This window comes from Psammomys obesus, unplaced genomic scaffold, assembly GCF_907164565.1.
Source record: "Psammomys obesus unplaced genomic scaffold, mPsaObe1.curated_primary_1811, whole genome shotgun sequence".
Lineage (NCBI taxonomy): Eukaryota > Metazoa > Chordata > Mammalia > Rodentia > Muridae > Psammomys > Psammomys obesus.
In genome coordinates this window covers 7,879,798-7,907,216 of record NW_026593286.1, presented here as the reverse complement: position 1 = coordinate 7,907,216, position 27,419 = coordinate 7,879,798, and the positions used below count along the sequence as shown (strand labels likewise).

Here is a 27,419-nt window from a genome sequence, read left to right as displayed (position 1 = left end):
CTCCCTCCCTCCCTCCCTCCCTCTCTCTCTCTCTCTCCCTCCCTCCCTCCCTCTCTCTCTCTCTCTCTCTCTCTCTCTCTCACACACACACACACACACACACACACACACACAAAGAAAAGCAAGCAACACACAGGCACAGGTATACACATAATGCACAATAAATACAAAAGCCAAAGCAGACAAAGAAGAAATGTTTTCTAGATAGCAATAATACTGTCCCTAGAGATAGACACTGGATAACAGTGATCCTATTGTCATCTTACAAGTGTAGGCTAGGAGGAGAAGTTAGCACACAATACAGAAATCAGTGTCTCGGAGCTGAGTGTGGTGTGGTAAACAATGAAGTGCTTGCCAAGCATATGAAGGCCATGGTGTCCATCCACAGTACTGCAAAACTGTGTCCATCCACAGTACTGCAAAACTAAAAGAAAAACAAAGAACCATTCCCTGATCAATATATAACAGTCTCACTAGTAAATACATAAAGGTATAATAAAATAAATGAATTAAAAAAATAAAGTACTCTAAACATGTGGCAGTGAAATACATGGAAAATAGTGTTTTACAGTTTTTATACATAAATTTCCAAAACTGCAAATGAAGCAACAGAACTTACTTTCTGTCTACTACAGCCCTACTTAAGGCACTGAAATCTATGTTTGTACTGCCACATTCCTCACAGATGCCAACACATGAATAAACTAATGTAACATCAACAGCCAAACATTTACGTATCTAAATGTTACTTGGCACTGGTTTTCTTTCTGCTTATTTTTATTTCTGTAAAATGCTAAGACATGATAATAGTGTTTTTAAACAGTGGGTAAGCAAATATTTTATATAAATAACTCATTCTAACACACTAAAGGGTATGGTGGTGCATGCCTTTAATCCCAGCACTCACAAGCAGGTGAGGTAGATCTCTGAGTTAGAAACCAGCTGGGGCTACATAGTGAGACCCTGTCTGGGAAGGGGGAAAAGTATTAAGGCATAATAAAGGCAGATCCTATGATATACACTAATGATTGATGACAGGAAAACCTGTATCTGGCAGAGTTGAGAATTAACTATACTAACTTAGTTCAGTAAGTATACTGGGTTTACTCACTACCAATTTATGTGCAATTCATGACAGGACAAATATGGTAATAAGTCTGGTCTTTGTCCTCAAAGAGGTCAGTCTCATAAAACATTCAATCTATTAGGTGTTCTATATTTAAGTTCCCCCCCCCCAAAAAAAACATACAAGTTACCTCTAGCAAGAAAATACAGGCTTTGCAAAATATCCAGCTTCGAGCCTGCTTCTAAAGAACAAACAGCAATCAAAGAGGAATTCAGTCGATAGCCAAAAGTAGAGGTAAGAATTTACAAAAGTCCACATGCTGCTTAGCAAATAACAGGAAAAGAAAGTCTCTAAGATGCTGGAACCTTATAGCTATCCTTAGTTTCACTCCCAAATTTTTCATAGCCCCAGGGGAAAGGGAAAAAACACCGTAACAATGAAAAATTGACAGCTGATGTATTTGGTGCTGACAGAGCTCACCACCTCATGAATTACTATGACTGTTACACAGCCTGGGTAAATATCTATTACAATGACTAAATATATTATCTAACCTAACCCTAATCTTCAAATGATACCGAGGAGGCTGGGTTCCCATTTTCTTAAGTAAGAAGAGAGGTCTCTCTGGGTAAGAAAGGTGCCTGATTATTTGATTTGCAAAAATTTTCAAGAGGAGACACTGAACAAAATAAAAGGCCTGCATCTCTGACTAATTGTTCCTACCAATTCTAGTACTTGATCCTTAATTGTACATTAAAAAGGAGATGGTATGCAAGAAAACACCAATTCAATCACACTGAACCTTACATACAAAGGAATTTTGAATATGGACCACTGTTAAGAATGAGAAATGGCTGGGCGTGATGGCCCACAACTTTAATCCCAGCACTCGGGAAGCAGAGGAGGCAGATGGATCTATCTCTGTGAGTTCATAGGCCAGCCTGGTCTATGAAGTTGAGTTCCAGGATGGCCAGGGCTACAAAGAAAAACCCTGTCTCAGAGAAACGAGGGAAACAGAGAATGTGAATGCCCATGGTGACTTGCCTTTAATCCCAGCATTTGGGAGGCAGAGGCCTCTGAGTTCAAGGCCAGCCTGGTCTATAGAGTGAAATCCAGGACAGCCAGGGCTACACAGAGAGAACCTGTCTTGGGGGAGAAAAGAGAAAATGAGAAATGATCAAAGTACTTCCTCAATAAAAGATGGAGGTTTCTCAATATGTTAATGATATGGTTTTTTAACTCAATTTTACCAAGATATAGTTAACCAAGAAATATATGGATACTATTTTTTGTGTCCCATAAAAACTTTATAATAATACCATTAAGAATAAAATGGTTGGGGCTAGAAAGAGGGCTCAGCAGTTAAAAGCACTGGCTGCTCTTCCAGAGGCCCTAGGTTCAATTCCCAACACAATGCCGCTCACAACTGTCTAAATTCCAGTTCCAGGGGATCCAGCATTCACTCAGATATACATGCAGGCAAAACAACCATGCACATACATTTTTAAAGTTGTTTTTGAGTTAAGAATGTTACTCAATAGTACACTACTTTCCTAACATACTGAAAGCACTGGGTTCAATATCCAGCTGCAGAGGGTTCAGGTGAAGGTGGGGCTTTCAAATATTTGCATTTCCAACTGGAGAATAGTGGCCTCTTTCTGGCAGTGACCAAGGCAAACATTATAAATCTTGCTTCTCAGCCCCAAGACAAGATAGATTATTCCTCTCACCACTATCAATTTAATTTTGAAGGTGTAAACTCATGTAAAACTCCAGGCTTAAACTGGGTAATTTTAGCAGTCAAATTTACTTCTACGGACTAAATCTACTAAGCACAAGCACAAGTTACTAAGCCAACACTGGCAATAATTGCTTTTAAAAGTTGCTCAAGCCAGAACAAGCAGCGAGCGGAAGAATCAGAAATTCATGGTCATGATCAGCACATAGCAACTTTTGACCAATATAGGCTACAAAAAAAACCCTGTTTCAAAAAGAAAGCACTGAAATGTCCTCATAAAATTTCCCTCTGCCCAAATATGATGGAAGTTATAGCTTCAAACAAAATGAGCAAAAAATCGTATGAAAAAAAGAGCTTGATGTAGCTAGAGATGACTCCATCATCAAAAGGTTCATTCCTTCCTAGAATCCATCCACATGGCAACCACAGATATTCCCAGCACCAAGGGATCTGACATTCTTCTCCTGCCCTCAATGGGGACAGAAAGTCAGACAGTCAGACAGTCAGACAGTCAGGCAAGCAGGCAAGCAGACACGCAGACACGCAGACACGCACACACACACACACATACACACACAGTAAGGAGGAGGAATCTTTTAGGAAAAAAAAGTAGAGAATGTAAAATTTGGAAGACACTAATGTTCATTAAGAATCAAGATATCGGGCTGGAGAAATGGCTCAGAGGTTAAGAGCACTGGCTGCTCTTCCAGAGGTCCTGAGTTCAATTCCCAGCAACCACATGGTGGCTCACAACCATCTATAATAAGATCCAGTGTCTTCTTCTAGCATGCAAGTGTATATGCAGATAGAACATTGTATACATAATAAATAAATAAATAAAATATATATTTAAAAAAATGTGCTAATCAATGTTTTAAAAAAAAAAGGAATCAAGATATCATAACACTGATGGGTTGTATTTCATGTGTAGAAAAGTGAACAGAAAAAAGCAAGAAGTCACCATTGCTCAAGAGCCCTGCCAAAGTGAAACTTGTCAAAACTGATACAGTCTAACTCTGCTTTTCTGTCTGACCACAGGAAGCAATCAATACACCAGGTAGTAACTTTACAATCACATCTTTATACCTTTGCCATCAAAACAAAGAAGCAAAAAATTAAATTAAAAAATACAGTTTTTCACAATTTAGTTCAGATGTTCATGTGAACATAAAGTCTTGTAATTTCTCTTAATTTTGACCAAAGGCTAGGCAATGGTCAGCTAAAATTAGAAGGAATCTAGTTAACAGAAAGAACAGTAACAACCACTCAAGATGAATGAGAAACCACTGAAAGGAGAAGGGCTGCTATGATAAGAGATGTTTGATAAAACAAAACCACGACTGTAAAAAGGCTCCAATTATTTTCTTTTTTGTTTTTTTTTTTTGTTTGTTTGTTTGTTTTTTTTTTTCAATACAGGGTTTCTCCTGGAACTTGCTCTATGGACCAGGCTGGCCTTAACTAATTCACAGAAATCCACCTGCCTCTGCCTCCCCAGGTGCTAAAGGGTGTATACCAACTCTGCCCACCTTGTTTTTCCAAGTACACACTTACTACATAGCCCAGGCAGTCCTGTTACTCATGATCCTCCTGTCTCAGCTTTCTGAAGTTGAATTACAGGCATATGATACATGTTATGTTTTTAAACAATTTAAAGCAAAGAGAACCTGCTCTATTTGAGAACAATGCTAAAAGGGACAAAGGAAAAGAAGTGAATGTATAGTAACACTCAGTTACTGGCTTAAAATAACTTGGTAGAGAGTATCAGAAAAATAATAATAGATGAACAAACAGAAAAGGACAAACAGATGAGTTTGCCTGCAGATCCTAGGGACCCCCAACATGTTACTGTAATAAAAGTGTAAAGAGAAAATGTGCTCTGAGGTTTCTGCAGAATTTGACACTGGAAGAGAGAATATACTACATTAAAATGAAAATCTGGGGGCTGAAAGATGGCTCAGTGAGTAAAGGCACCTGCCACCAAATGTGACAACCTGTGTTTGAGATTCAGGACTCACATGGTGGCAGAGAGAACCAACTTCAGAAAGTTTTCCTCTGATTTACCGTCAACACACTAAAAGACACACAGAAATAAATGTATTTTTTTAAAGGAGTAATTATTGAATTGGTTACTGAATTATTGAATCCATTATATGAATATAATGTAAAAGTATAGGACATTTAAATGAAGCAACTGTATCGGCAGCTATAGATTTTGCAATCTATAGCATGATAATGTGTCTCATACAGCTAGTGAAAATTAACAAGACTATCGTGTAATATCCTCTTAAAAAAAAAAAGAACCAGTCACAAACTAAGCTAATGTCCTCTTATTAAAAATATATATATATTTTATAAAGATTAAGTCAATACCGTCTTATACTTTACTTAATATCTATAAAATTGCAAGACTTAAGAGAACTCAAGTCTAGATTTTATACTGGGTATTATCTCATTTACCTACTGTATGTACAAATCCCATCTTGCCAAACCTAAAACTTCCTTATTCCTCTCCAAGAAAGGACTAGGATTTAATTTTTATGTAATAATTTTTTTAAATGTCAGTTAAGCAAATTAAACACCCATTTCAGAAGTCTAGATATACAGAAGGAAACAAAATATGCAAAAACAGACTGCTTGTTGTGATCAAGTAACTTTAAGAAATCCATAAACAAAGAAAAATGTATAGTCGCTCAGCATTGCAGAGCACTTAGCCCACAGTCACGGGGCCAACTGGACATGAACAGGCATATACCACAGAAGAGGAATCATGTGGCACTCAAGACAGTAAGTAGAGAAAAAAGAATGTCAACACTAGACTAGATTTCTTCCATTTCCCCTTTATTATCTGAGGACCCCAGCACATAAGATGGTACTACTTTCTTTGGGGGTTGCAGCAGAGCTTTTCTCAGTAAAAAGTGTGCCTTGCCATATCTCCTAAATGACTCTAGTCTAGCAAACTGACAATGAAGATTAACCTTCATCACTTTGAGACAACATGAACAGAACAATTAAAGTTACTTTTCTTGATTATAGTAATGTAAATTGAAAAAACTAACACAAAACAAGTTGAAACGTCAAAATTTTAATATAAGCACACTCTTTTTTATTTGTTTTTGGGTTTTTTGTTTGTTTCTTTTTCGGGACAGGGTTTTTCTGAGTAACCATGGCTATTTTAGACTCACTCTGTAGACGAGGCTGGCCTTGATCTAACAGAGAGATGCCTGCCTCTCTGCCCTCCAAGTGCTAGGATTTTAGGCATGCACCACCACACCAGGCACAAATTTAATTTTGGTTTTGCGTGCCCATCTGAACTAATTTTTATTCTTTTGGGACCATAGATGTCAATCAGTGGCACAGTGCTTACCTACTAGTCTGTGCCAAAACTCTAAGTTCAATTCCTAATGCCACAAAATAAAAGTTATGAACTTTTATATTATAAACTTTTGATTCTATAAAGTTCTAAAAAAAAAAAAAAATTCAAGACACAAACATTACAGAACACGCAAAATGTTTCCATTGAAACAATCTGTCCAATCCTGGAAGAAAACTTAAATTCTGTAGAGTGTGTGATCATCAGTAAACAAATTCAGATTGAAAAAAACAGGGGTAAATATTTAAGTTAACAAAGGATAAAAACAGCAAGACAGGATACTGGATACACAGGTGCAAATAGCTATATTCTGAACTATATTTCAAAGACAAAAATCCAAATGTAAGCCAATGTTGTTTCTACGTAACAAACAAAATCTTTCCTTAAAAGTTTTACACGTATTTTTGAGTATGCATGCAGGCATGCGTATGCCAAGATGCAAATGTGGAGATCAGAGGACAACATTTGGGGGTCAGTTTCATTATTACACCAAGACAAGTCCACGAAATAGACAAAGCTCATCATACATGGCAGCAAACACCTCTTCTTGCTAAGCCAACTTGCTATCCTTAAAAATCTTTAAAGTGTTAAAGTTTAAAGTCCTGAAAAATATCAAACATCAAGTAATTATTAAAATTTTGTAAGACCAATTTCTAAATAAGGGTAAGATAGATTGGATTCAAACATTGTAAAAATCAAACCATAAAAGAACTCAGAAAAAAAAAAAAAAAAAAAAAAAAAAGCTATTCTTCATTTGAGGAAGGGACAACAAATAGGAATGGACTTAATGAATTCAATCCCTAGCAACCACATGGTAGCTCACAACCATCTATGATGAGATCTGGTGCCTTCTGGTGTGCAGGTGTACATGCAGGCAGAATACTGTATACATAATAAATAAATCTTTAAAAAAAAAACACACACACACACAAACCAGTAAGGTAATAATCTTCCATGAGGAGCTACAATTATGTAACAAGCACCTTTGAAATTAAGACAAGCAGGAGCTGGAGAGATGGCTCAGAGGTTAAGACTTAAGCTCTGGCTATTCTTCTAAAGTTCCTGAGTTCAAGTCCAAGCAACCACATTGTGGTTAACCATCTATGATGAAATCTGGCACCCTCTTCTGGCCTGCTGGCTTACAAGCAGACAGGATACTGCATGAATATTAATAAATAAATTTTAAAAAGAAGAAATTAAGACAAACGATATAAATCTGGCCAATATATAGCAAGATGCTCAACTCACAACTCTCAAAAAGGCTAACTTTTGCCAATGTGCCCCTTTTTTCCGCAATGCTTGGGGATGGAGCTTGTTGCTAAGTTAACAGAATGCTTTCTCGGCATTCACAAGGTCCAAAGTTCAATCCCCAGCACTGCATAATCAAATATTCTGCTAATCAATACCGAGAAAACCTTAACTACATGAAACCCAATGGGTGTGCACAAATAGGATTATAAACTAAACCAATCTTTAACAATCTGTGAAAGTCACCAATATATTCATATCCTTAGAGTTTATAAATACATTTTCAGGAATAAAAACATAACATCACGTAAATGTAATAATAGACATAACCATTCTTTCATAGAAAAAAAATCAAAATAAAAAACCTTTAGGAGGTGGGGAGGGGCACTAGAATCTCCAATCATGGGATTTCAAATCATAGAAAAATCATGTTGGCATTTCAAATTCTCATGTGGAATATTATAGAATCCTGGAAAGTACAGACTCAGTGAGAGTAACTGGTCACTCTAAGTCTATACTCCTACTGTACTACTTTATGCTAAAAATTCAGGTATTAAAAAAGGCAGTAAAAAGACATGGAAAAAACTACAACCATGGTTACCTCAGTGCTAAAACTAAAATGATCTTATCGTCCTGTATCTTCCCATTTTGCAGTCTCCATTCATATTTTTACAGTAAAAATGATCACTGACACAATTTTAAGCAAAGTTGCTATAAAAGTTCACCTAATCCCACCACTGCCCATTGAGAAAACAGGTGAAAGCACACAGTACAATTAAAATTATACTGCATGGCCAAGAGGGAAGGGATAGCCTACAAATACCTGTGCTAGAAGTGGAAAATGCTAGAAGTATCCCTGAGAACAAGCCAACAGAGAAGCAGTGGAAGGAAGTTTTTTGTTTGTTTTTTTTTTCCCCTAAGGAAGAAAAAGAAAATAGAAAAAAGAGGAACAGATCAGCTATCATCCAAAAACTCAGAGAAAAGAGAAAAAGAAAAATAATAGGAATAAGATGTCTAGTTTATTACAGACAGCAATGAAAGATGTGAGAATAAAAGGAAACGGTCAGAAGACAGTATTTTCCTTTATCTTAGGAATGAGTGCAAATTATTATTCTTTTAAAAGGGTAAAGGGGACTGAAGTGAAGGCCCAGTTAAGAGCAACTGCTGGTTGTTGATGAGGACCCAGGAGTCATTTCCCAAGCATCTATATGGAAGATTACAACCACCTCTAAAACTCTAGTTCCAGGGGTTCTGACACCTTCTCCTGGCCTCTGAAAGGCATATATGTGCAACACATATATACATGGTAGCAAAATAAAACAAAACAAAAAGACACAAAATAAAGATGCTAGCAAAATAAAACAAAACAAAACAAAAGACACAAAATAAAGATGAACCTTAAAGTAAAAAGAAAAGGTTACATAAGTTACTAACCACAGCCTACTGACACATGCCTATAATCCCAGCATTCAGGAAGCTATGGCAAAGGGATTCAAAATGGTGCCAGCCTGTACTAAATAAATAAGTCTTGTTGACCAAGTGAAAAGGTAAATAATAATGAAATAGAGCCACAGCTTGAAAGGTAGTCTTGATTTGGGAGGAGGGAAGGTAAACTAGAAGGAGACTACACAACAGTGGCAGGTTAATCCTATACAAAAAACAGCAAACTGAAACCCAAATTTTAAAATTCTAAGAGATAGCCAGGTAATGGTAATAATGCAGGCCTTTAATCCCAGGACTCAGGGAGGCAGAAGCAGAGACAGGTGGATCTCTGTGAGTGTGAGGGCAGCCAGGTCTACAGACAGTTCCAGGACAGCCAAGGCACACAGAGAAACCCTGTCTCAGAAAAACAAACAACACCCTCCCCCCGAAAAAAAAAAAACCCAAGGAGAAAAACCTACCAGTTAAGTGCTAAGCTGAATGACAATATTCTTTGATCATAAGTACTCAATAGCCTCCTTTAAGTCTTTCATCATTGGGACCAAGAGGTCTCTGCAGTTAAAACAGGTTGATAATTCAAATGACTATAAAATCAAGCAGTCTAAATAATCACATCTTGAATACAAACTAGCTGTATCAGATTGAGCTACCTTCCACATTTAACAGTTTCCCTGAGTCTCAACTAAAAAGAAAAAGGTTTTAAGTGTAAAACATGCCAATTTAGTACTGCTGTGAGTACTATTAATTGTTATCATCATTTCACTCCTTAGATCTTTATCAACACACATTTACAAGTCCACTGTTCCTGGGCTGGAGAGATGACTCAAAAGTTAAGAGCATAATCACAATCCTAGCACTTGGAAGGCAGAGGCAAGCAGATCTCTTGTGAGTTCAAGACCATCCTAGTCTACAGAGTTCGAGGATAGCCAAAGAGAAACACCATCTCAAAAAAAAAAAAGCAAAACGCAAAAAGCACACAAACGAAAAAAGAGCACAAGACTCTTTTTGGAATTACACTTTCAGCAGTTCACAACCACCTGTAAAAATGCAACTCTAAGAGACCCGACACCCTCTTCTGCCCTCCATTAGTACATTTACACTCAAAAATACACACACACACACACACACACACACACACACACACACACACACAGAGTCACCTTCAAACCACAACTGCAATTGTTCTGTCCCAATTAAGGTCAATCCTCTCCCACACAAAAACCACTGGAGAAATATTCTCAAGATTAGATAACTGTTAAAGAGAGCATGGTCTGGGATGTGATGAGAACACACTCAATTTCTTTCCAGCTGAGATTCTACTACCAGCATAAGAATCAAGATGGGGATGGCAACAGGTCAGTTTTCATTAAAAAAAAAAAAAAAAAAAAAAAGGTCCTTTTGGCCTAATGTTGTTTCTTTGATTATGTTTATAGTTATACATATTAAAAACTAGAAAATAAATCCTATGTTTCAGTACTAACTCGCTATACTACAGCTGAACACAGATATGCTTAAAACTAGATGTAATGACATAAGAAAGGATGAATATGATACTAATCTTAGTTAACTAAGTAGGACACCTTTTGTTTACTACTTCTGTGAAGAAATTTTTCTTTGGAAATAGGATATCATGAATTTGTTATGTGATAGAAGATGATGATCCTGAACTTCCAAGCTTTATTTACTAGGATTGTAAGATATACAGCTTGTCCAGTTCACACGGTACTGGGGAATCCAAACCAAGGCTAGAAAAGCACTATGCATACACAGTTCTGGAACAAAACAAAGCTTTACAAGAAACTTAACATGCCTGTTAAAGGTTAAAAATTGTGAGAGCATCAGCTGGAAAAATAGTTTGGTCATCAAAAGCAATGGCTGTACTTTCAGATAATCGGCACCCACATAGTGGCTCACAACAATCTGCAAGTCTAGTTCCAGAGTGCCTGATACCCTCTTCTGGCTTCCCTGGGCATCAGGCACACATGGTGAACAGTCACACATGCAGACAAAAACATCCACAGAAATCAGGGTGCGGTGACACACACCTTTAATCCCACCAAGAAGGGAGGCAGAAGCACTCAGATGGCTATGAGACTGTAAGTTCAAGGCCAGCCTGGTCTACCAAAGCCAGTCCAAGACAGCCAAGGCTATGCAGAGAAATCCTGTCTTGAAAAAAGGAAAAAGAAAAAAAAGAAAAGTTCATAGAAATACTTTTTAAAAACGTAAATTACTTTTACCAAAAAATAAATAAATAAATAAATAAATTATAGCAAAGCTATAACAAAAAAAAAAAAAAAAAAATCCATGCATGTTTCCCATCATTTTCAAAGAATTAAATTTTTTTTATTATTTTTCTTCAAAAGGGAGCACAGGACACATTCCCTTAGGGCTGGAGAGTTAAAAACATTTGCTGCTCTTGAGGACAGTTCCCAGCACCAAGAACAAGGGACAATTTCTACCACGCACATCACAAAATTTACAACCATCTATAAATCTGACACCCACTTCTGAACTCCAAGGGCACCTACATAAATTCCTATGCAGACACATACATAAGCACTTAATTTTAAAAGAATAAAAAGTAACTAAATAAAACAAATAAAAAATTGCATTAAAAACAAATGGGGGCCACAGATAGGGTGTGTCAGGTAAAAGTATGTGACACACTCAAGTCTAACAACCTGAGTTTGATTCCTGTAACACATGCAAAGATAGAAGGATAGAAAGGATGTCACAAAGTTGTCCTCTCATCTATACATACACAGATCATACACATATACACAATAACCAACTATTTTCTTAATGTTTAAATTAGAAATATGCCATTCCATAATCTAGTGGAATTCCATTTATTACATCTTTATAAGGTTACTTAAACCAACACAATCCTACTTGCAGGATTTAATTACTTCATTTGTTTCTAACTTTTGGGAGAATGTGAGATAAGGTCTAACTGCATAGCCCAGGCTGCCCCTGAATTTGCTCTGTGGCCCAAGAAGGGATCAAATTTGGATGTTTTCCCTGCCCTCCCTCCACAGTACTGAGCATACAGGAAATGAGACCATGTTCAAACCAATCAGTTATAAACATAGTACTGTAAGAAACAAATTGTATAGAACACCGATGTACCAAACAGACAAAATACTGCTATAGATATTAGAAGCAATGCTCTTGTATTAACTCAAAATGCTGACAGTTTATGTACTAAAAATGTGTAACTACAGTTGTTCAAAAGATCTAACTTGTATGAACATATAAACACATGTACTTACAATTTAAAAAAGATTGACAATATGCCCAGGTCAATAAAATGCCAAGCATTTTAAGTGGATTGTAGAATATTTTTTTCTTTTGCTTTTGTATATTCCCTGTCTCATCATAATTACATTTATCCATATCTCAAAACTGGGCATGGGGACTTACGTATTTTGTTAGGACTTAAATCCTAATGTTGCTAAATGCTGAAAACTTCAAAATTTTCCATTTTTAATAATGTGTGAAATGAACTAGCATGTCTTTAATCCCAGCACTCAAGAGGCAGGAGGGATTTCTGAGAATTTAATCCTAGCATGGTGGCACACGCCTTCGATCCCAGCACTCAAGGAGGCAGTGGCAGGAGGATCTCTGACAGCCAGGGATACAGAAAAAAACCTTGTCTCAAAAAAATGAAACAAAATAAAGAACAAGAAATGACACATAGATATTAGCACTAAATTCTCAGAAAGTTAATGTGATTCAAATTAATGAAAGGTGCTATTTTTTAACCATCAGCATAAAGCTTAAATATGGCTGTTTCTGATGCTGAATGTAGAAAAACAAGAACTCTCTACTAAGTGTAACATTAAGTTTGACATTATAGTACTTAAAGGTAACCAGCAACTCCAAGAAACAGACGGACCCATTTAAGAAGACCAAGTAACTAGAGTTCCCTGTAACCCTAACCCAAAGAATTCCAAATTTTATGGCAGAGGCATAACTAACACACAAAGCTGTCCCGGTTCAAAGACCATTCCTATTAACTACTTATAGGCAACAGGACAAATTATTCATTACTTACATTTGACATTTCAATTTCTTTTAATGATTTTCCAATGTACATGACTGCCTCAAATTGTTAATTTAGGAAACCATTCTAAAAAAAAATAGAATTCACGGACCCATTTCAAGCTAATCACTGATATCACTAGATTAGAGAACTATGTTTCACTATTTCTGAGTACTTTATAAACAATGACAGTCCGTGTCTAAATCAGACACAGAATTTCACTTTCAAGAAACTATGTTACTCTTCATAATACCTTACATAAAACAATTCCAATTAAAAAGATCAAGCGCAGAGCACAAAATCAGAGAGCTGGCGTGCTACCAAAGCATCTCACACGCTCCTAGTTCAGTGTTCACACGAACCCACAGGGAAGACTAGTTTAGTCCTCGCACCACCACCACCACCACCATCTTCAGGCTGAGTTGTCAAACCCTAAGTGCTTAAAATAAAACTTCTGCTCAATAAAGATCAGTAAGTCAAGGTGTACTGAAGGGTCCCAAATGGCTTAAACACATTAAAGACATGTTGCAACATGTGTTAAGCAAATATAAAGGACAAACAAAACATAACATACATATGCTAACAACCTTAAAGTAGGGCCTTCATGTCAGTGACTGGGAATTGAATTTAGAGGGGCCTAACTTATTTGGGGGAAAGACTTAAGAATCACTTAAATCTTCTGTCCTACTGTGCTCAGAAATTAGGGAAATAACCCATACTGTAATGTTTTAGTCCTCATAATGAAGTTTTTTTTAATTTGGTTTTGTTCATTTTGGGGTTTGTTTTGTATTTTATTCCCAATTCCTTTTCAGATTACCATGAAATACATACCTTCCTCCTATTGAGTCGTCTTGTGGTTGGGCCCCGGCAGTGTTCCTCTGTGAACGTCGCAGTGACCCCCCTGGATTGTTATTAGGCCGGTTGGACATTGGCACCTCTCTCTTGAAGGGACATACCCTTTCTAGACACTACCATTCACTGAAAAGGAAAAGGAGAAAGAAAAGTCTAATTAGATACAACAGAAATGTGGAAAAGCTACTGCCTTATTACACTGTGTAACTTGACTATGAATGTCAAGAGAGGAGGCTAGAGTGATGGCTTAGTGGTTAGGAGCACTTGTTGCTCATCCAGCTCAGTGGATCCAATGCCTTCAGTTAGCCTCCTTAGGTGCAAGCATACATAATAAATAGAAACTTCGGGGCTGGAAAAAGGGCTCACCAAGTCAAAGTACTTGCTGCCAAGTCTGAGTTTGATCCCCGAGCCCCACCAGGAGAATTAGCATCTGCCCTCTGACCGTCATTCATATGGGCACACAGACACACAAGTAAATAAATGTTAAGAATAATAAACTTTATGGTTCTACGGTTACAGCAACAATGGAAACTAAAATTGCAGTATCTTAATAGCAATGTGAAGGCCATTCATTATATTAAATGAAGCAACAATCCCAGATATCCTGAAGTTGTACCAGATCTTGTTAGGAAATCAAATTTGCAAAGTTGTAATTTATGGAATAAAAAAACTTAAAAAAAAAAACAAAAAACAAAACACACACACAAAAAAAACAAAGACTGGTGCAGAAGATGTTTCCCAAAACAAGCTGTTCACTATAGACCAGTTACTGCTCTTCCCATAGACTGGAATTTGGCTCCCATCAAGTGTAAGGCAGTTCACAACTGTCCAGTGAATCCAACTACCCTGGCCTCCAAAAGCATCTTCACTCACTTGCACATAATCACATACAGATAGATACACACCTACACATAATTTTTAAGCCTATACTTTAATCAAAGAGTAACAGTTCACATAAATCCAAGTCAGGTATGGTGGCCCGCATATTAATTTTCAGTGGGGGGGAGGGACAGAGAATTAGAGGAAAGCATCTCTGTGAGTTTGAGGACTATATTATATACTGAGTTCCAGGCCAGCCAAAACTACATAGTGAGAACCTATCTCAAAAAATTAAATCATAAACCAAATCTTTCATTTTCTGTTGTTTCTGAGACAGATTGCTATATATACATACAGCTTGGCCTCTAAGCTGGGATCCTGTTTCCACTAACATAGTACTATGACAACAAGAATGAACCACCTCACAAAGTCCAATTTTTGTAAAGCCTCTAAATAAATTTGCCATCTATACAAGGGAAACAAATGATCTCTGACTTTATACAGGCTAACTGCCACCCCACCCTGGATACTGCTGGATCATAACTAAATCTGTTAAGTGGATTTGGAACTTTTTTTTAACTGTGATAGGAATAAAAGTGGCCGAGTTATAATTTGACCCAATTCCACACAAAAGAACTGTTTATCCTTACTTAGCAAACTATCAAAAAATTCAAATGACTACCCAAGCATGATACCTCAAACCTAGCAACAAGGATTACGTTCAAATTCAGTCTCTCTATTATACAGTGACTTCAGGCCAGCCTGGGCTACTTTGTCAATGCCTGTGTACAGCTGGACATGGTGGTGCACGCCTTTAATCCCAGCACCTGGGAGGTAGATGCAGGCAGAGCTCTGTAAGCTCAAGGCTAGCCTGGTCTGCAAAGTGAGTTCTAGGTCAGTCAGGGCTAGACACAGAGAAACCCTGTCTCAGGGGGGGAAAAAGTGTTCAAAAAAGAAAAAATTTCAAAATAAGAACATGAATATTATCAATTAAAAAAAAAAACAAAATATGCAAACACTAAAAGGATAGGGAGAAAATAAAAGTTAAATTGACAAACACTGGAAAAAGACTTTCAGATATTCTCAAGATTTCATTAGAGAAAAAAAAAACAGCAGGAAGCTCACTTTGTATATACATTTTTTTTTCTGTTTTATTTTTTGTTTTCGGCCAATGCTTTAAAAATTAACCAAAAGATTCACAAAATATTTTTTTCTATTGACTGCTTTGAGAAAGAAAACTTAAAGTGGGAAATAATCATTTTCCTAAGTTCACAGGGCAAACTGCTTTATCAGGAATAATTCCAACTGCAGAGCATTCCAACACCAACAAGTACGATCACCTTGCATATAAACTCTATTTCAATGTTTCAGGTGAATGTAAAAAACCTGACCTTAGAGCTGAAGCCAGGAGTGGTAGCCAGCTCTATAAATCCACGCACTTAGTGGATTTATATGAAGATTTTGTTCTATCCTAATTTAATTACTTATGCCAGCTATGTATCATTTTAAGATTAAAAATAATGATAAAATGGACTGAAGAGATGGCTCAGTGGCTAAGAGCACTCACTGTCTGTTCTTCCAAAGGACCCAGGTTCAATTCCCACCACCCACAAGGCAGCTCATAACTGTCTGTAATTCCCATTCCAAGGGATCTGACACCTTCAAATGCACATAAAATAAAGTTAATAAAAAGATAAAAATAAATAGATAGATAGATAGATAGATAGATAAATAAATAAATAAAAACAGCTGAGTGATGGTGGCAGTCCGTGCCTTTAATCTCAGTGGTCATGAGGCAGAGGCAGGCAGATCTGAGTTCAAGGCAGCCTGGTCTACAGAGCTGAGCTCCAGGAGAGCCAGAGCTACACAAAGAAACCCTGTCTCAGAGGGTAAAAAATAGAACACACACACAAACAATGTAACTTAAAAATAACTTTAATAAGAGCTGGAGAGATGGCACGTTGGTAAGAGAACTTACTGCTCTAGAAGAGAACCTGGATTCAGGACTAGCTGCATTCTGACCTCTCAGAGCACCAGGTATGCATTAAGTGCATAAAAATACTATTTTCAAAACACTCATACATATAGAATTTTTAAAATATTTTAAGAAATTGTTTTCTCTCTCCCAGAAAGGCCAGGAATGTAGCTTAGTCAAAGAACACTTGCAGAGGCACTGGGTTCAACACTTCAAAAGAACAAAAGTTTAAGATAGGCTGGCCCTTCAAGGAAAATTTCATCTCCTAAGTTTTTTGTTTTTGTTTCTGTTCTTGTTTTTAAGAAAGGTCCCACTCTAATGACCCAAACTTGCCTCAAACTTTTCCACCTTCTTGCCTTAATGTCTACATGATGCGATCAAAGGAATGCATCATCAGGCTTTGCTTCCTTTCCCTCTTAAGAATCTACCTAACCTACCTAACTACCTACCTACCTACCTATTTGTACATACAGTATCTAAATCCATCCATCCATCTATCTATACATACATACATTATTCTGCCTGCATTTGTGCCTGCAGGCCATAAGAGGGCACCAGATCTCATTATAGATAATTATGAGCCACCATGAGGTTGCTGGGAATTGAACTCAGGACCTCTGGAAGAGCAGTCAGTGCTCTTAACCTCTGAGCCATCATCTCTCCAACCCCAGGCTTTGCTTTCTTCTAATTTCTCGCCATTACAAAAGATAAGTTACAACTTGGGGGAAGAAGAATATTATAAAGAATTTTGGTGCTCTCTTTGGTACAGGAGAAAATTGTTAGGATGTCCTAGTCAGACAGTCTAAAGCATTAAAAAGGAGCAAAAGAATACTAATATTTATATACAGAAATGATATTTAATTAACCAGGGGACAAGCCTGTAATTTAGAAACCCACAACAGTCTTGAGCAGCCCCCAAAGCCAGTTTTTACTAACTCAAAAAATCGCTACCACCTATTTGAGGTAACTTTTGAAACTGAAGGAAAGCTGAATTATTTTTACAGTGAACATTTAAAAAGAAAAACCAAAGAAAAGGAGAACAAGCTACTATATACCATGTAATGTCTGCAGGAGGTTTTCATTATGAAACCGACATTTAATGAGCATCTTACTTGTCCCACATCTTTCCCTGTTTCGTTATTGTGTGTTTTGCTTTTTTGAGACAGGGTCTCATTCAAATCATTATTAAGTGAAGCACAGCCTTGAACTTTTCACCCTCCTGCCTCTAAGTACTGGAATTATACTACTGTGCTCAGCCAGTGTGACAGTAAGGGTTGAAGTAAAGACTTTGTGCATACTTAGCAAACGCTCTACCAACTGAGCCATATCCTCATCTCCATTTTGGGTTTTGTTTTTGTTTTTCAGACAGATTACACACATTAAGCAAAAATAAAGTTCTATAAGAAAAAAAAAACAACTACGGTAACAGATAAAGGATAGTACAAATGCAACAACTCCACAATAAAATAAACAGCCACCTCACTTGTGATGTCATTCTTGCTTAAGAAAGAATGTCAAAGACTTGAAATAAGCCTGTCTTTAATAAAGCAATACACAGCCTTTAACCTCTAGGCACCCCATGATGTCCCACCTTAGGTTATAGCAGGAACAGCCTTCTCAGCTGCTCTTTAAAAAAAAAAAAAAAGCACATTTTAAAAAATGCAAAAATTGAGTTTTGTAACTGTAGAATCCTAAGCCAAGTATCAAAACAGCTCTAAGAAGGGGTTTAGGAGGACCGAACAGATGACCATGTAAGTATGACCCAGCACCCATGAAAATTTGGGTGACACAGGCACATCTGAAATCTACAAGCTGGTGGAATGGATAGAGAAGTACCCCTAGAGCTTGCTTGGCAACCAGTCTAGCTAAATCAGTGAGCTCCAGGTTCCATGGGACACTCTGGCACATAAGATGAATGATTTAAGAATATTCCCAACGCCAACATTTGGTTTTCACACACAAACTCATATGAGCACATACAAACATGCATAACTCAAAAGAGGGAAATGGAAATAAGGCTGTCTATTAAAAAGATTTTCCAAGGAAGCAGGGCATGATAACGCAGGCCTATAATGCCAAGCACTCAGCAGGTTAAGGTAAAAGAACTATGCTGAAGTGAAAGTCAAACTGGCTACACAATGTAGTGAGTTTCAGGCTTACCTGAGGTTCAACAATGAGTTGCTGACTCACAAATATATACATAAAACAGGCAGTGGTGGTACACACGTTTATTCCTAGCGCTTGGGAGGCAGAAGTGGGGGTGGGGGGCGACGGACACAAGGCTCAGAGACACAACTATAAGGAAGGAAATGGATATCATGTCATATTTTACCTGTGTTTAACAAAGGCGCCTTCTAACAGGAAGTTCTAATAGACAACTATAACATTAATGAGGAAGGGCAGAATAGTGAATGCCTGTATCTTCACACTAAGAAGTGGAAGTAAGAATTTCAAATCCCAGGCCAGCCTGAGCTACATTACTTCCTGTCTCAAAAATAATAATAATAATAATAATAATAATAATAATAATAATAATAATAATAAGTAAAATGAGCAGTTTCTCATCAACAAATACTGGAGAACTACTTCAACATAGAAAAGTAAAATTCCCTAATAAAGATCCTATCTTAGACCACATCCTTTGTATAAGCTTCAGAATACTAGGTGTATTAATATTGTCTTCGGGTCTTCAAAGATTAAAATAGTCAACAACATTTCACCCATGTGACCAAAAAGGAGTGGGTAGGCCCTCTTAGAGCTAATATTAATAGATTTGTGATCTTGTTGGCTACCACATTAGCTAGTCACTAGAGATGGGTAAGCTTCTGGCTGTCACTGTTAGTACATACTTAAAAAGGCACTATGCTGAAACAAGTAGACAGGAGATGGTATCAAACTACAGTCTCTAGAATTCAACTACGCCTCACAGTTTATAGCGCTCTAAAATTCATTTCAGCTTGTTTTTCAAGATAGGGTTTCTCTGTGTAGCTAAACAGAGAACTAATAGAGATTCGCCTGCCTATGCCTCCATAAGTGCTGGGGTTACAGGTGTGCAACACCGGGCGCAGCTTCATTTTAGCTTTTAAGTTGAGTACTTAAGTGGAGCAAGCCTTTTGATTCCCAGCACTCAGGGAGGCAGATGCAGGTGGCTCCCTGTGAATTCCAGGCCAGTCTAATCTGTTCCTCAGGCATTTTCTACTTTAAACACTTTAGCCTGTTGAAAAGATACATATGATAATAAAACTCACACTTACTAGGTGCAAGATGGTCTCATCTACATAGCAAGTCCCAGGCCAGCCAAGACTACAAAAACACTAAAAAGACTCAAAACCAAAGAGAGACAGAATGACAGATAGAAAAAGGCAATTGCGCTTTAGATTATTAATACAGCATAGCAGAAACAGAGAGGAAGTTGAGTTATAAGGTTTGTGTTTTCTGACAAATTGATTTCTCAATAGCAACAATGAAGCCAAAAGGTTGCAAAGTTGTATTTTACTCAGCAGTATAAAGTTAAATGTTAATCAAGAATTATTCATCAGGGCGTTAGAGAGATCACTCAGCCATTAAGAGCACTTCCTTGCTCTTTTTAGAGGACACAGGTTCACTTCCTGGCATTCACATGGCAAATTGTAAACTCCAAGGGGTATGCCCGCCTCTGGCTTCCTGAGGCACTAGGCATACACATGGTACTACAATACATACATGCAGGCAAACACATAAAATTAAAATCTTTTTATTTAAGTTGGTAAACTTTCTGTACTTTCTTTAAAAAGTGAAAATAGACACTTGCCAGAACAGTGACTCATGTCTCTGATCCCAATCCTCTGGTAGCAGAAGCAGGTATTTGAGGCCAGCCAGATCTATAGTTTCAAGCTCACCTTGGTTACACAGCAAAACCTTGTTTTAAGTAAATGTAAACGTACACACATTTTTTACTCCTGCTATTTTAGTTTCTTTTTTACTGATCTTTTTTTATTATTATCATTTATGACAACTTATTCAATCTGAATCCCAGCGGTGGTTCCCTCCCTCCCTCTTCTTCTCCTATGCCCCTTCTTCTAGTCCACTGACAGGGAGGTCCTCCTTCCCTTCTATCTAATCCTAGGCTGTCAGGTCTCATCAGGACTTGCATAGTCTGTGTGCACTCTCTGTGGCCTGGCAAGGCTGCAACCCCCAGGGGGAAGGTGATCAGAGAGCGTGCCACTGAGTTCATGCCAGAGACAGCCCCTGCTCCCGTTAGTTACTAGGGAACCCACTCAGAGACTGAGCTGCCTGTGGGCTACATCTGAGCAGGGGGTCTAGGCAATCTCCATGCATGGTCCTTGGAGTATGTGGCTCTGCAGGACCTGGGGGCCCAGAATTTTTTTGGCTCTGTTGGTCTCCTTGTAGCGCTCCTGTCCCCTCTGGGTCTTTCTATCCCCCCCTTCTTTCATAAAATTCCATGCGTTCTGCCCAAAGTTTGGCTATGAGTCTCAGCTTCTGCTTCCATACCTCATCAGTAGTTTTTCAGAGGCCCTCTGTGTGGTAGGGCCCTGTCCTGTTCCCTGTCTTCTGCTTCTGCAATGTCTATTGCGTTTGCCCTTCTGAATGAGGATTGGGCATCTTCCCTAGGGTGGTTCCTTGTTGTTTAGCTTCTATAGGAGTATAGATTTTAGTATGTGAATCCTTATGTCTAATAACCATTTGCGAGTGAGTATATACCTTGTGTGTCTTTTTGTTTCTGGGTTACCTCACTCAAGATGATCTTTTATAGTTCTATTTTAGTTTCTAAAGAAGTAGACAAAAACTAGATTTGCCTCTATTAAAAAATAATAAATTTCAAATGGGTGCAGTGGCCAATCTCTATGATCCCAGCACTCAAGGAGGCAGAGGCAGGTGGAACTCTGTGGGTTTGAGGCCAGCCTGATCTACGAACCGAGTCCAGGACAGCCAGGGATACACAAAGAAACCCTGTCTTGAAAAAAAGCCAAAAACAAAAACAAAACAAAATAATAATAATGAATTCCAAAAAAGTCAATAAACCAGAAAGAAAAACATGGCTAAAATTGTCTAGTTATCAGATAAGATTTTTAAATGTTCTGAGACAAATCTAAAGAACAAGTACACTGAAAGAAGATGGAAAAATATGCAAATACTAAAAGCTAGTGAGGCAGCATCACCTTCAAAAAAGATATTTTACAGCTTCTTTAAAATAGCAAAGGCAGTAAAAGAGTATAATGTGTTGATGAAGGGGTGGATAAATATCACTTTAAATTATGCCAATGCTACAGAATATACAAGAATGACCTAATGTAAACTCTGGACTCTGGAAAATAATATACTAAACCAGGGCAGCTTGTGGGGCTGCATATCTGTGACGGCCAAACTACTTGGAAAATTTCTATACATTGACTTTAATCTTTCTATGAACTAAATTTGCTCTAAAATTGAAATGTAAGCTTTCATTATTTCATGTGTATGATAATTTTGTCTGTGTATGTAAACATGCACCATATTCATACCTACTGTTCATAAAGTGCAGAAAAGAATGTTGAATGCCCTGGAACTGGAGTTAAGAGCCATCATGTGGGTACTAAAAATAAAACCCTGGTCCTCTGCAAGAGCCAGCAAGTGTGCCAGGCAGAGGTAGCTCTCAGAAGGGTGTTCTCTGTGAGTTTGAGGCCAGTATGGTCTGCAAAGCCAGTCTAGGACAACCAGGGCTCTGTTACACAGAGAAAATTTATCTCAAAAAAACAATAAAAAGCGTATGCCTAAATCACAGCATGCCAGAGACTGAGACACAAGAATATGGAATTTTGAAGACAGAATGAGCAATAGAGTGTGAAATCATCAAGAAGCAAAGTGTTAATTTCTTTTTAAAGAAGTAGTTTTTAAAATCATCATAATAATAAGACCAAGGCATTAGTTGCCACTTATACACACACCTGAAAGCCCTGAATTTATGTCTGAGGCAGGAGAACTGCTAACTTTATGCCAACTTAGGATACTAAGTGAAACCTCCCAAAGGGACAGGGACTATTTGGGATACATTTTCAGAGGCTACTTTCACAAATGAAGGGACTACTTCAAGAAATTATAAACAAAACCAGGATTATTGGCATATGCCTTTAATCTCTGCACTCAGGAGATAGAATCAAGTGGATCTCTGAGTTCTAGACCAGCTTGGGACAACCAGGACTACATAGTGAAACTCTCAAATTAAAAAAGGATTATTAACAACTTAAATGCATAATCACAGCCTGGCATAGGCATTTTAATCCCAACACTTGGAGGCAGAGGCAGGTGATCTCTGAGTTCTAGGCCAGCCTGGTCTACAAACTGAACATAGGAAAACCAGAACCTGTTATGCAGAGAAAACCTGCCCAGGGGTAGGGGGACTCAACAAAAACAAACAAACAACAACAACAAAAAATTTTGTTTTAAAATCCAAGGTATTGAAGCCAGGGCCTCAAGAAAGTGCAAAGAAAGAACTCTGCCATTAAATCCATTCACCCTCCTCCAGCTTTACCTTGGGATTTAACTGAACTATCAAAACCGGCCTTGAACTTGTAATACCTCTGTGATTTGGGCTGACAAGAAGAGAGATAATACACAGGCAACAAAACTCAGGACAAAATATGCATGCATGCATGCCCACACTCCCTCTCTCTCTCCCTCCCTCTCTCCCTCCCTCCCTCCCTCCCTCCCTCCCTCCCTCAGGAAAGCTGGGGTTTGCGCTCAATGGAAGAGCACTTGACAACAGGTACAAGAATCTGGGGTAGCTGGTTATAGTGGTTCATGCCTGTAATATCAGCACTTGGGGAGGCAGAGGCAGGCAGATCTGCGAGTTGTAAATTGTAGACCAGCCTGGTCTACAAATCGCGTCCAGGACAGCCAAGGCTACACAGAAAAACCCTGTCCCAGAAAACCAAAGAAGTACTGGGGTAGATCTCTAGCACCACAATGTTAAGAAATACATAACAAGGCCTAGGGGTGACCTTTAATGCCAACACTCAGGAGGCAGAGGCAGGCAGATCTAGGAGTTCAAGGCCAGGCTGGTCTACAGAGAGTTCTAGGAGAGCTGGGGCTAAATGGAGAAATCCTGTCTCCAAAAATGGGGGAGGGGGTTCCAAATACTCTTTTAAAACACTCTTGCCCCTAAGTAGTAAGAAAACAAAACAAAAAAATTAATAATAATAAAACACCTTACATTAAATTCCTCAATATTTTACATAGTACAACTCTGAAGTGTACCATGGCATTTTACAAACTTCAGACCCTTCAAAACATGTTCTTACATGGAATAATCATTTTAGTTAACTGTTCCTAACATTCATTTGTAGATACCATCACTCAGAAAATAACTAGTAAACTCACCCCCCCCCTTAAACCTTTGTGTGTGTGTGTGCCTCCATAGCAAGACGGATACTCTCTTAAACCTGACTAAACCTTTCTCAGCTTTTCTTCCAAGAACAAAGACTATCAACTATACTGTAAGTACAACTATCCTGTATACTGTGGCTTGCTCTAACTATAAAGCTATGGTGTACAGGCTAACAAGTTGTAACAGCTTTCCTATTTATTATCTAACCCTAACAATCCCAGATGCTTAAGAACAAGTATTACTTACTTAACAGATGACAGCTCATCTACACTCAAAAGTTATCTACACTGCATCTAACAAAGTATAATAACACTGTAGCCTAGGGTGGCCCTGAACTTTTAGCTATCCTGTTTCAACCTACTCAGTGTTAGAATTAGTTGATGTGAGCTACCAACACTTCATGCTTACACATATCTTTAAAGCATGGACCCTTATTCAAATCCATCTTGGATCTTTCCCTTTATGTCATATACCCATATGTGAGAAGTAATCATATTGTACTGTATTATGAAGGTAAAATTTTTCTCTAAAAGAGGAAGTAAAATTAAGTAGAATTCCAGACAAGCCTTAGCTGAGACACTTCCAACCTTTCCCTTGACATTCCCCTCAAAAAACTAACGTTATCAGCATCCTCTTTTTCTCATTATGTAGCAAGTTAAGAATATTGTGAAACTTGAAAAACTGGAAAAAAAAAGGCTGAATAAATCAGTCATTTCTTCTCTACAATAAATATAAAAATAGTTCTATATAACAGAAAGCGGAGACAGAATGAGTCACTTCCACACTTCCAAAATGCAAAATTAAAAACAACAAAAAGCCAGGACAATTAAGTCTCTCCTAGAGGCGGGGCTGGGTCATAAAAACCAACAAGAAAGAATGTGAAGTGATAGAAGATTCACCCTTGTGCTTTGTAGAGACATAAGGCATAAGCTGTCTTTTAAGACAACTGAAAGTGAGATGGGAAGACCATGATTGACTTTAGAATCTTCAGAAGGGAGGTTCACAAGAGACCTTTTAAACTCCACAGTAGGCTTTATAAAATCACCGAAGTGAAGAGAGAGCCTAGTATAGGAAAAGCCAGGCATAGTTGTACATGCCTTTAATCACAGCACTCAGGAATAGACACAGACAGATGTATAAATTCCAGGCCAACCTGGTCTACACTGCAAATTCCAGGCCAGCCAAGGCTATACTGTGAGACCCTATCTCAACCCCCATCCTCCTAACACACATAAACATAAACACACACACACACACACACACACACACACACACACACACACACACACTGCTGTTAAGGATGTAGGGGAAAAGAAACTGCTTTAGAGAAATGCAAATTGTATAGCCACTATGGAAAGAAGTATGGAGGAGCCCCAAAGAACTAAAAACAGAATGAATGTCATCTGACTCAGCTATCCCACTCCAGGGAATATAACCACTGCAAGGAAATATAGCCAGCCCAGGTGTGTCTGTCAACAGTAAATGCATAAACATAATATGATACACAAGCCAAATGGAATTTTATACATTCATTAAAAAAATGAAGTAACATATACAGGAATATATATTCTGAAATAATTACAGCACACTCAGTAATAGACAAAAACCATATTTTCTTTCATAAACAAAAGCAAAATTAAAATAGGTATTTATATGTTTATAAGGCATAGAAGGAAAATAGTAATGGAATCCATGCATAGGAATGCAAAAGGGACTACCTAGAAGAAAAGGGAAGAGGCATGAGGAGGACAATGGTGAGGAAAATTATAAGAACAAAGTACTCACAAATATTATGAAGATGACATCAAAGGCATTACTTGTATGTGAGCCTTAAATTAAAAGGGGACTGTAGATGGCTCAGCGGTTAAGAGCTCTGGCTGCTCTTCCAAAGGACCCTGGTTCAATTCCCAGCACCCACATGACTGCTCACAACTATCTAGTCTATAACTCAATTCCAGTGTATCCGACTCCCTCACACAGATTATATACATATATAAACACAAAATGTACATAAAAACAAATTTTAAAAAATTAAAGGCCACTTAAGACTAATGGAAAACAGAATACCCAGAACATGAAGAGTAATACAACCGAACAGTCATGCAAGACCTGAGCAAGGCACTACAACTGCCAGAGAAAGAATACAGATACTCTTAGGAATAAAAGGGTTTCCCCAGGAGAAAAAAAAAGGGGGAGGGGTCTAAAATATGAGGCAAAGTAGTTGTACTAGACAGGAACAATTTCAGAAAGATCTAAATAAATGAATAGGAACAGATGATGAGTGCACTTAGAAGAAAGTGTGAAAATTCTTTAACACTAGAGGACAACACAACAGTTATACAAGAAACACTCCTCCAAAGAAGTTGCAGTCTTTTTAAAAGTCACAATACCCCATATAAACCTGGAAATATGAAGAATTACAAGACATTACTTAAGAGCCAATTGAGCTGGTGCTATAGCTAAGTGGCAGAGTACTTGTCTAGCATGTCTTAGAACCTGGGTTCAATCAGTAGCAACTCACACGCCAACAAAAAATGAACTGTTTGCTAATTCTTATTTAAAAGGTAGGGGGGAAAGTTGGGGAGAGGGCTCAGTCCTTAAATGCTAAGATCAAAACAAAACAAAACAGCTAAAGGTAGGAAGTTCAATGGTAGAATGAGTGCTATTTAACATTTAGGTGTCCCCCCCACTAAATATTTTTTTAACTCTTCTAAGTTATGACATTCACAACCTTGGAATATTAAAACAGAATTTTTTGAATGCTCCAGTCTCAAAGTTCAGCTCTGGAGTAAAAATTGCCATCTTCCCTAACTGTTTAACCAGCCTCTTGAAAAAAACATACTGTCATAACAACAAAGCAGCACATTTGTTAGGGGACTTAAGTACAAGTAATAAATCTGTTTCTTAGTAGAAACCCAAGAACACGAAGTTCATATTGATAGAAGGTAAATATAACACTGATATTTTTTTAAGTTTGGGGATTTTTTTTATTACATATTTTTATTTACTTTTTTATATTACTTTCTTTATATTTGTGTTTTGCCTCCATGTATGTGCAAAGGTGTTAGATCCTCTCGAACTGGAGTTACAGACAGTTGTGAACTGCCACGTGGGTGCTGGGATTTGAACCTGGGTCCTTTGGAAGAGTAGCCAGTGTTCTTAACCACTGAGGCATCGCTCCAGCCCCGGGGACTTTTTAAGGCAGGGGTCTCCTATATCCCAGGCATGCAAGGTTTTCACCAGTCTATGTGGTAAGGATATCAAAAGAGGAGTTTGTGTATGCCTTGTTGAAACTTAACCACCTGAACCCGGGCTTCATTCCTAGGCTTCCCCCATCCTACCACCATTGACCTAAACAGTACAGGCTACCTCTAAACTCATAACCATCCTGCCTCTACCACTAGAGACTTAGGTTTTAAAATGTGAATTATCACAACAGAACCTTCTCTTTTATAACCAAATATGAGTACAGGTTTGTTTGTTTTAATAGCTTAAAAAAAAAA

The 27,419-nt window shown here is 37.8% G+C and overlaps 1 protein-coding gene across 14 annotated transcripts in view; it reads right to left on the bottom strand.

Annotated features, from left to right (window-relative positions):
- Trip12 (thyroid hormone receptor interactor 12) overlaps positions 1-13,881 on the bottom strand; it is a 93,297-nt gene extending 79,416 nt beyond the window's left edge. For all 14 annotated transcript variants that reach the window (XM_055617041.1, XM_055617043.1, XM_055617042.1 and 11 more), the window contains exon 1: positions 13,739-13,881. In XM_055617041.1, the coding sequence (XP_055473016.1) occupies positions 13,739-13,836 (98 nt within the window). In that variant the 5' untranslated portion in view covers positions 13,837-13,881. The remainder of the gene's footprint in view (positions 1-13,738) is intronic.
- Between the last annotated feature and the right edge of the window lie 13,538 nt (positions 13,882-27,419).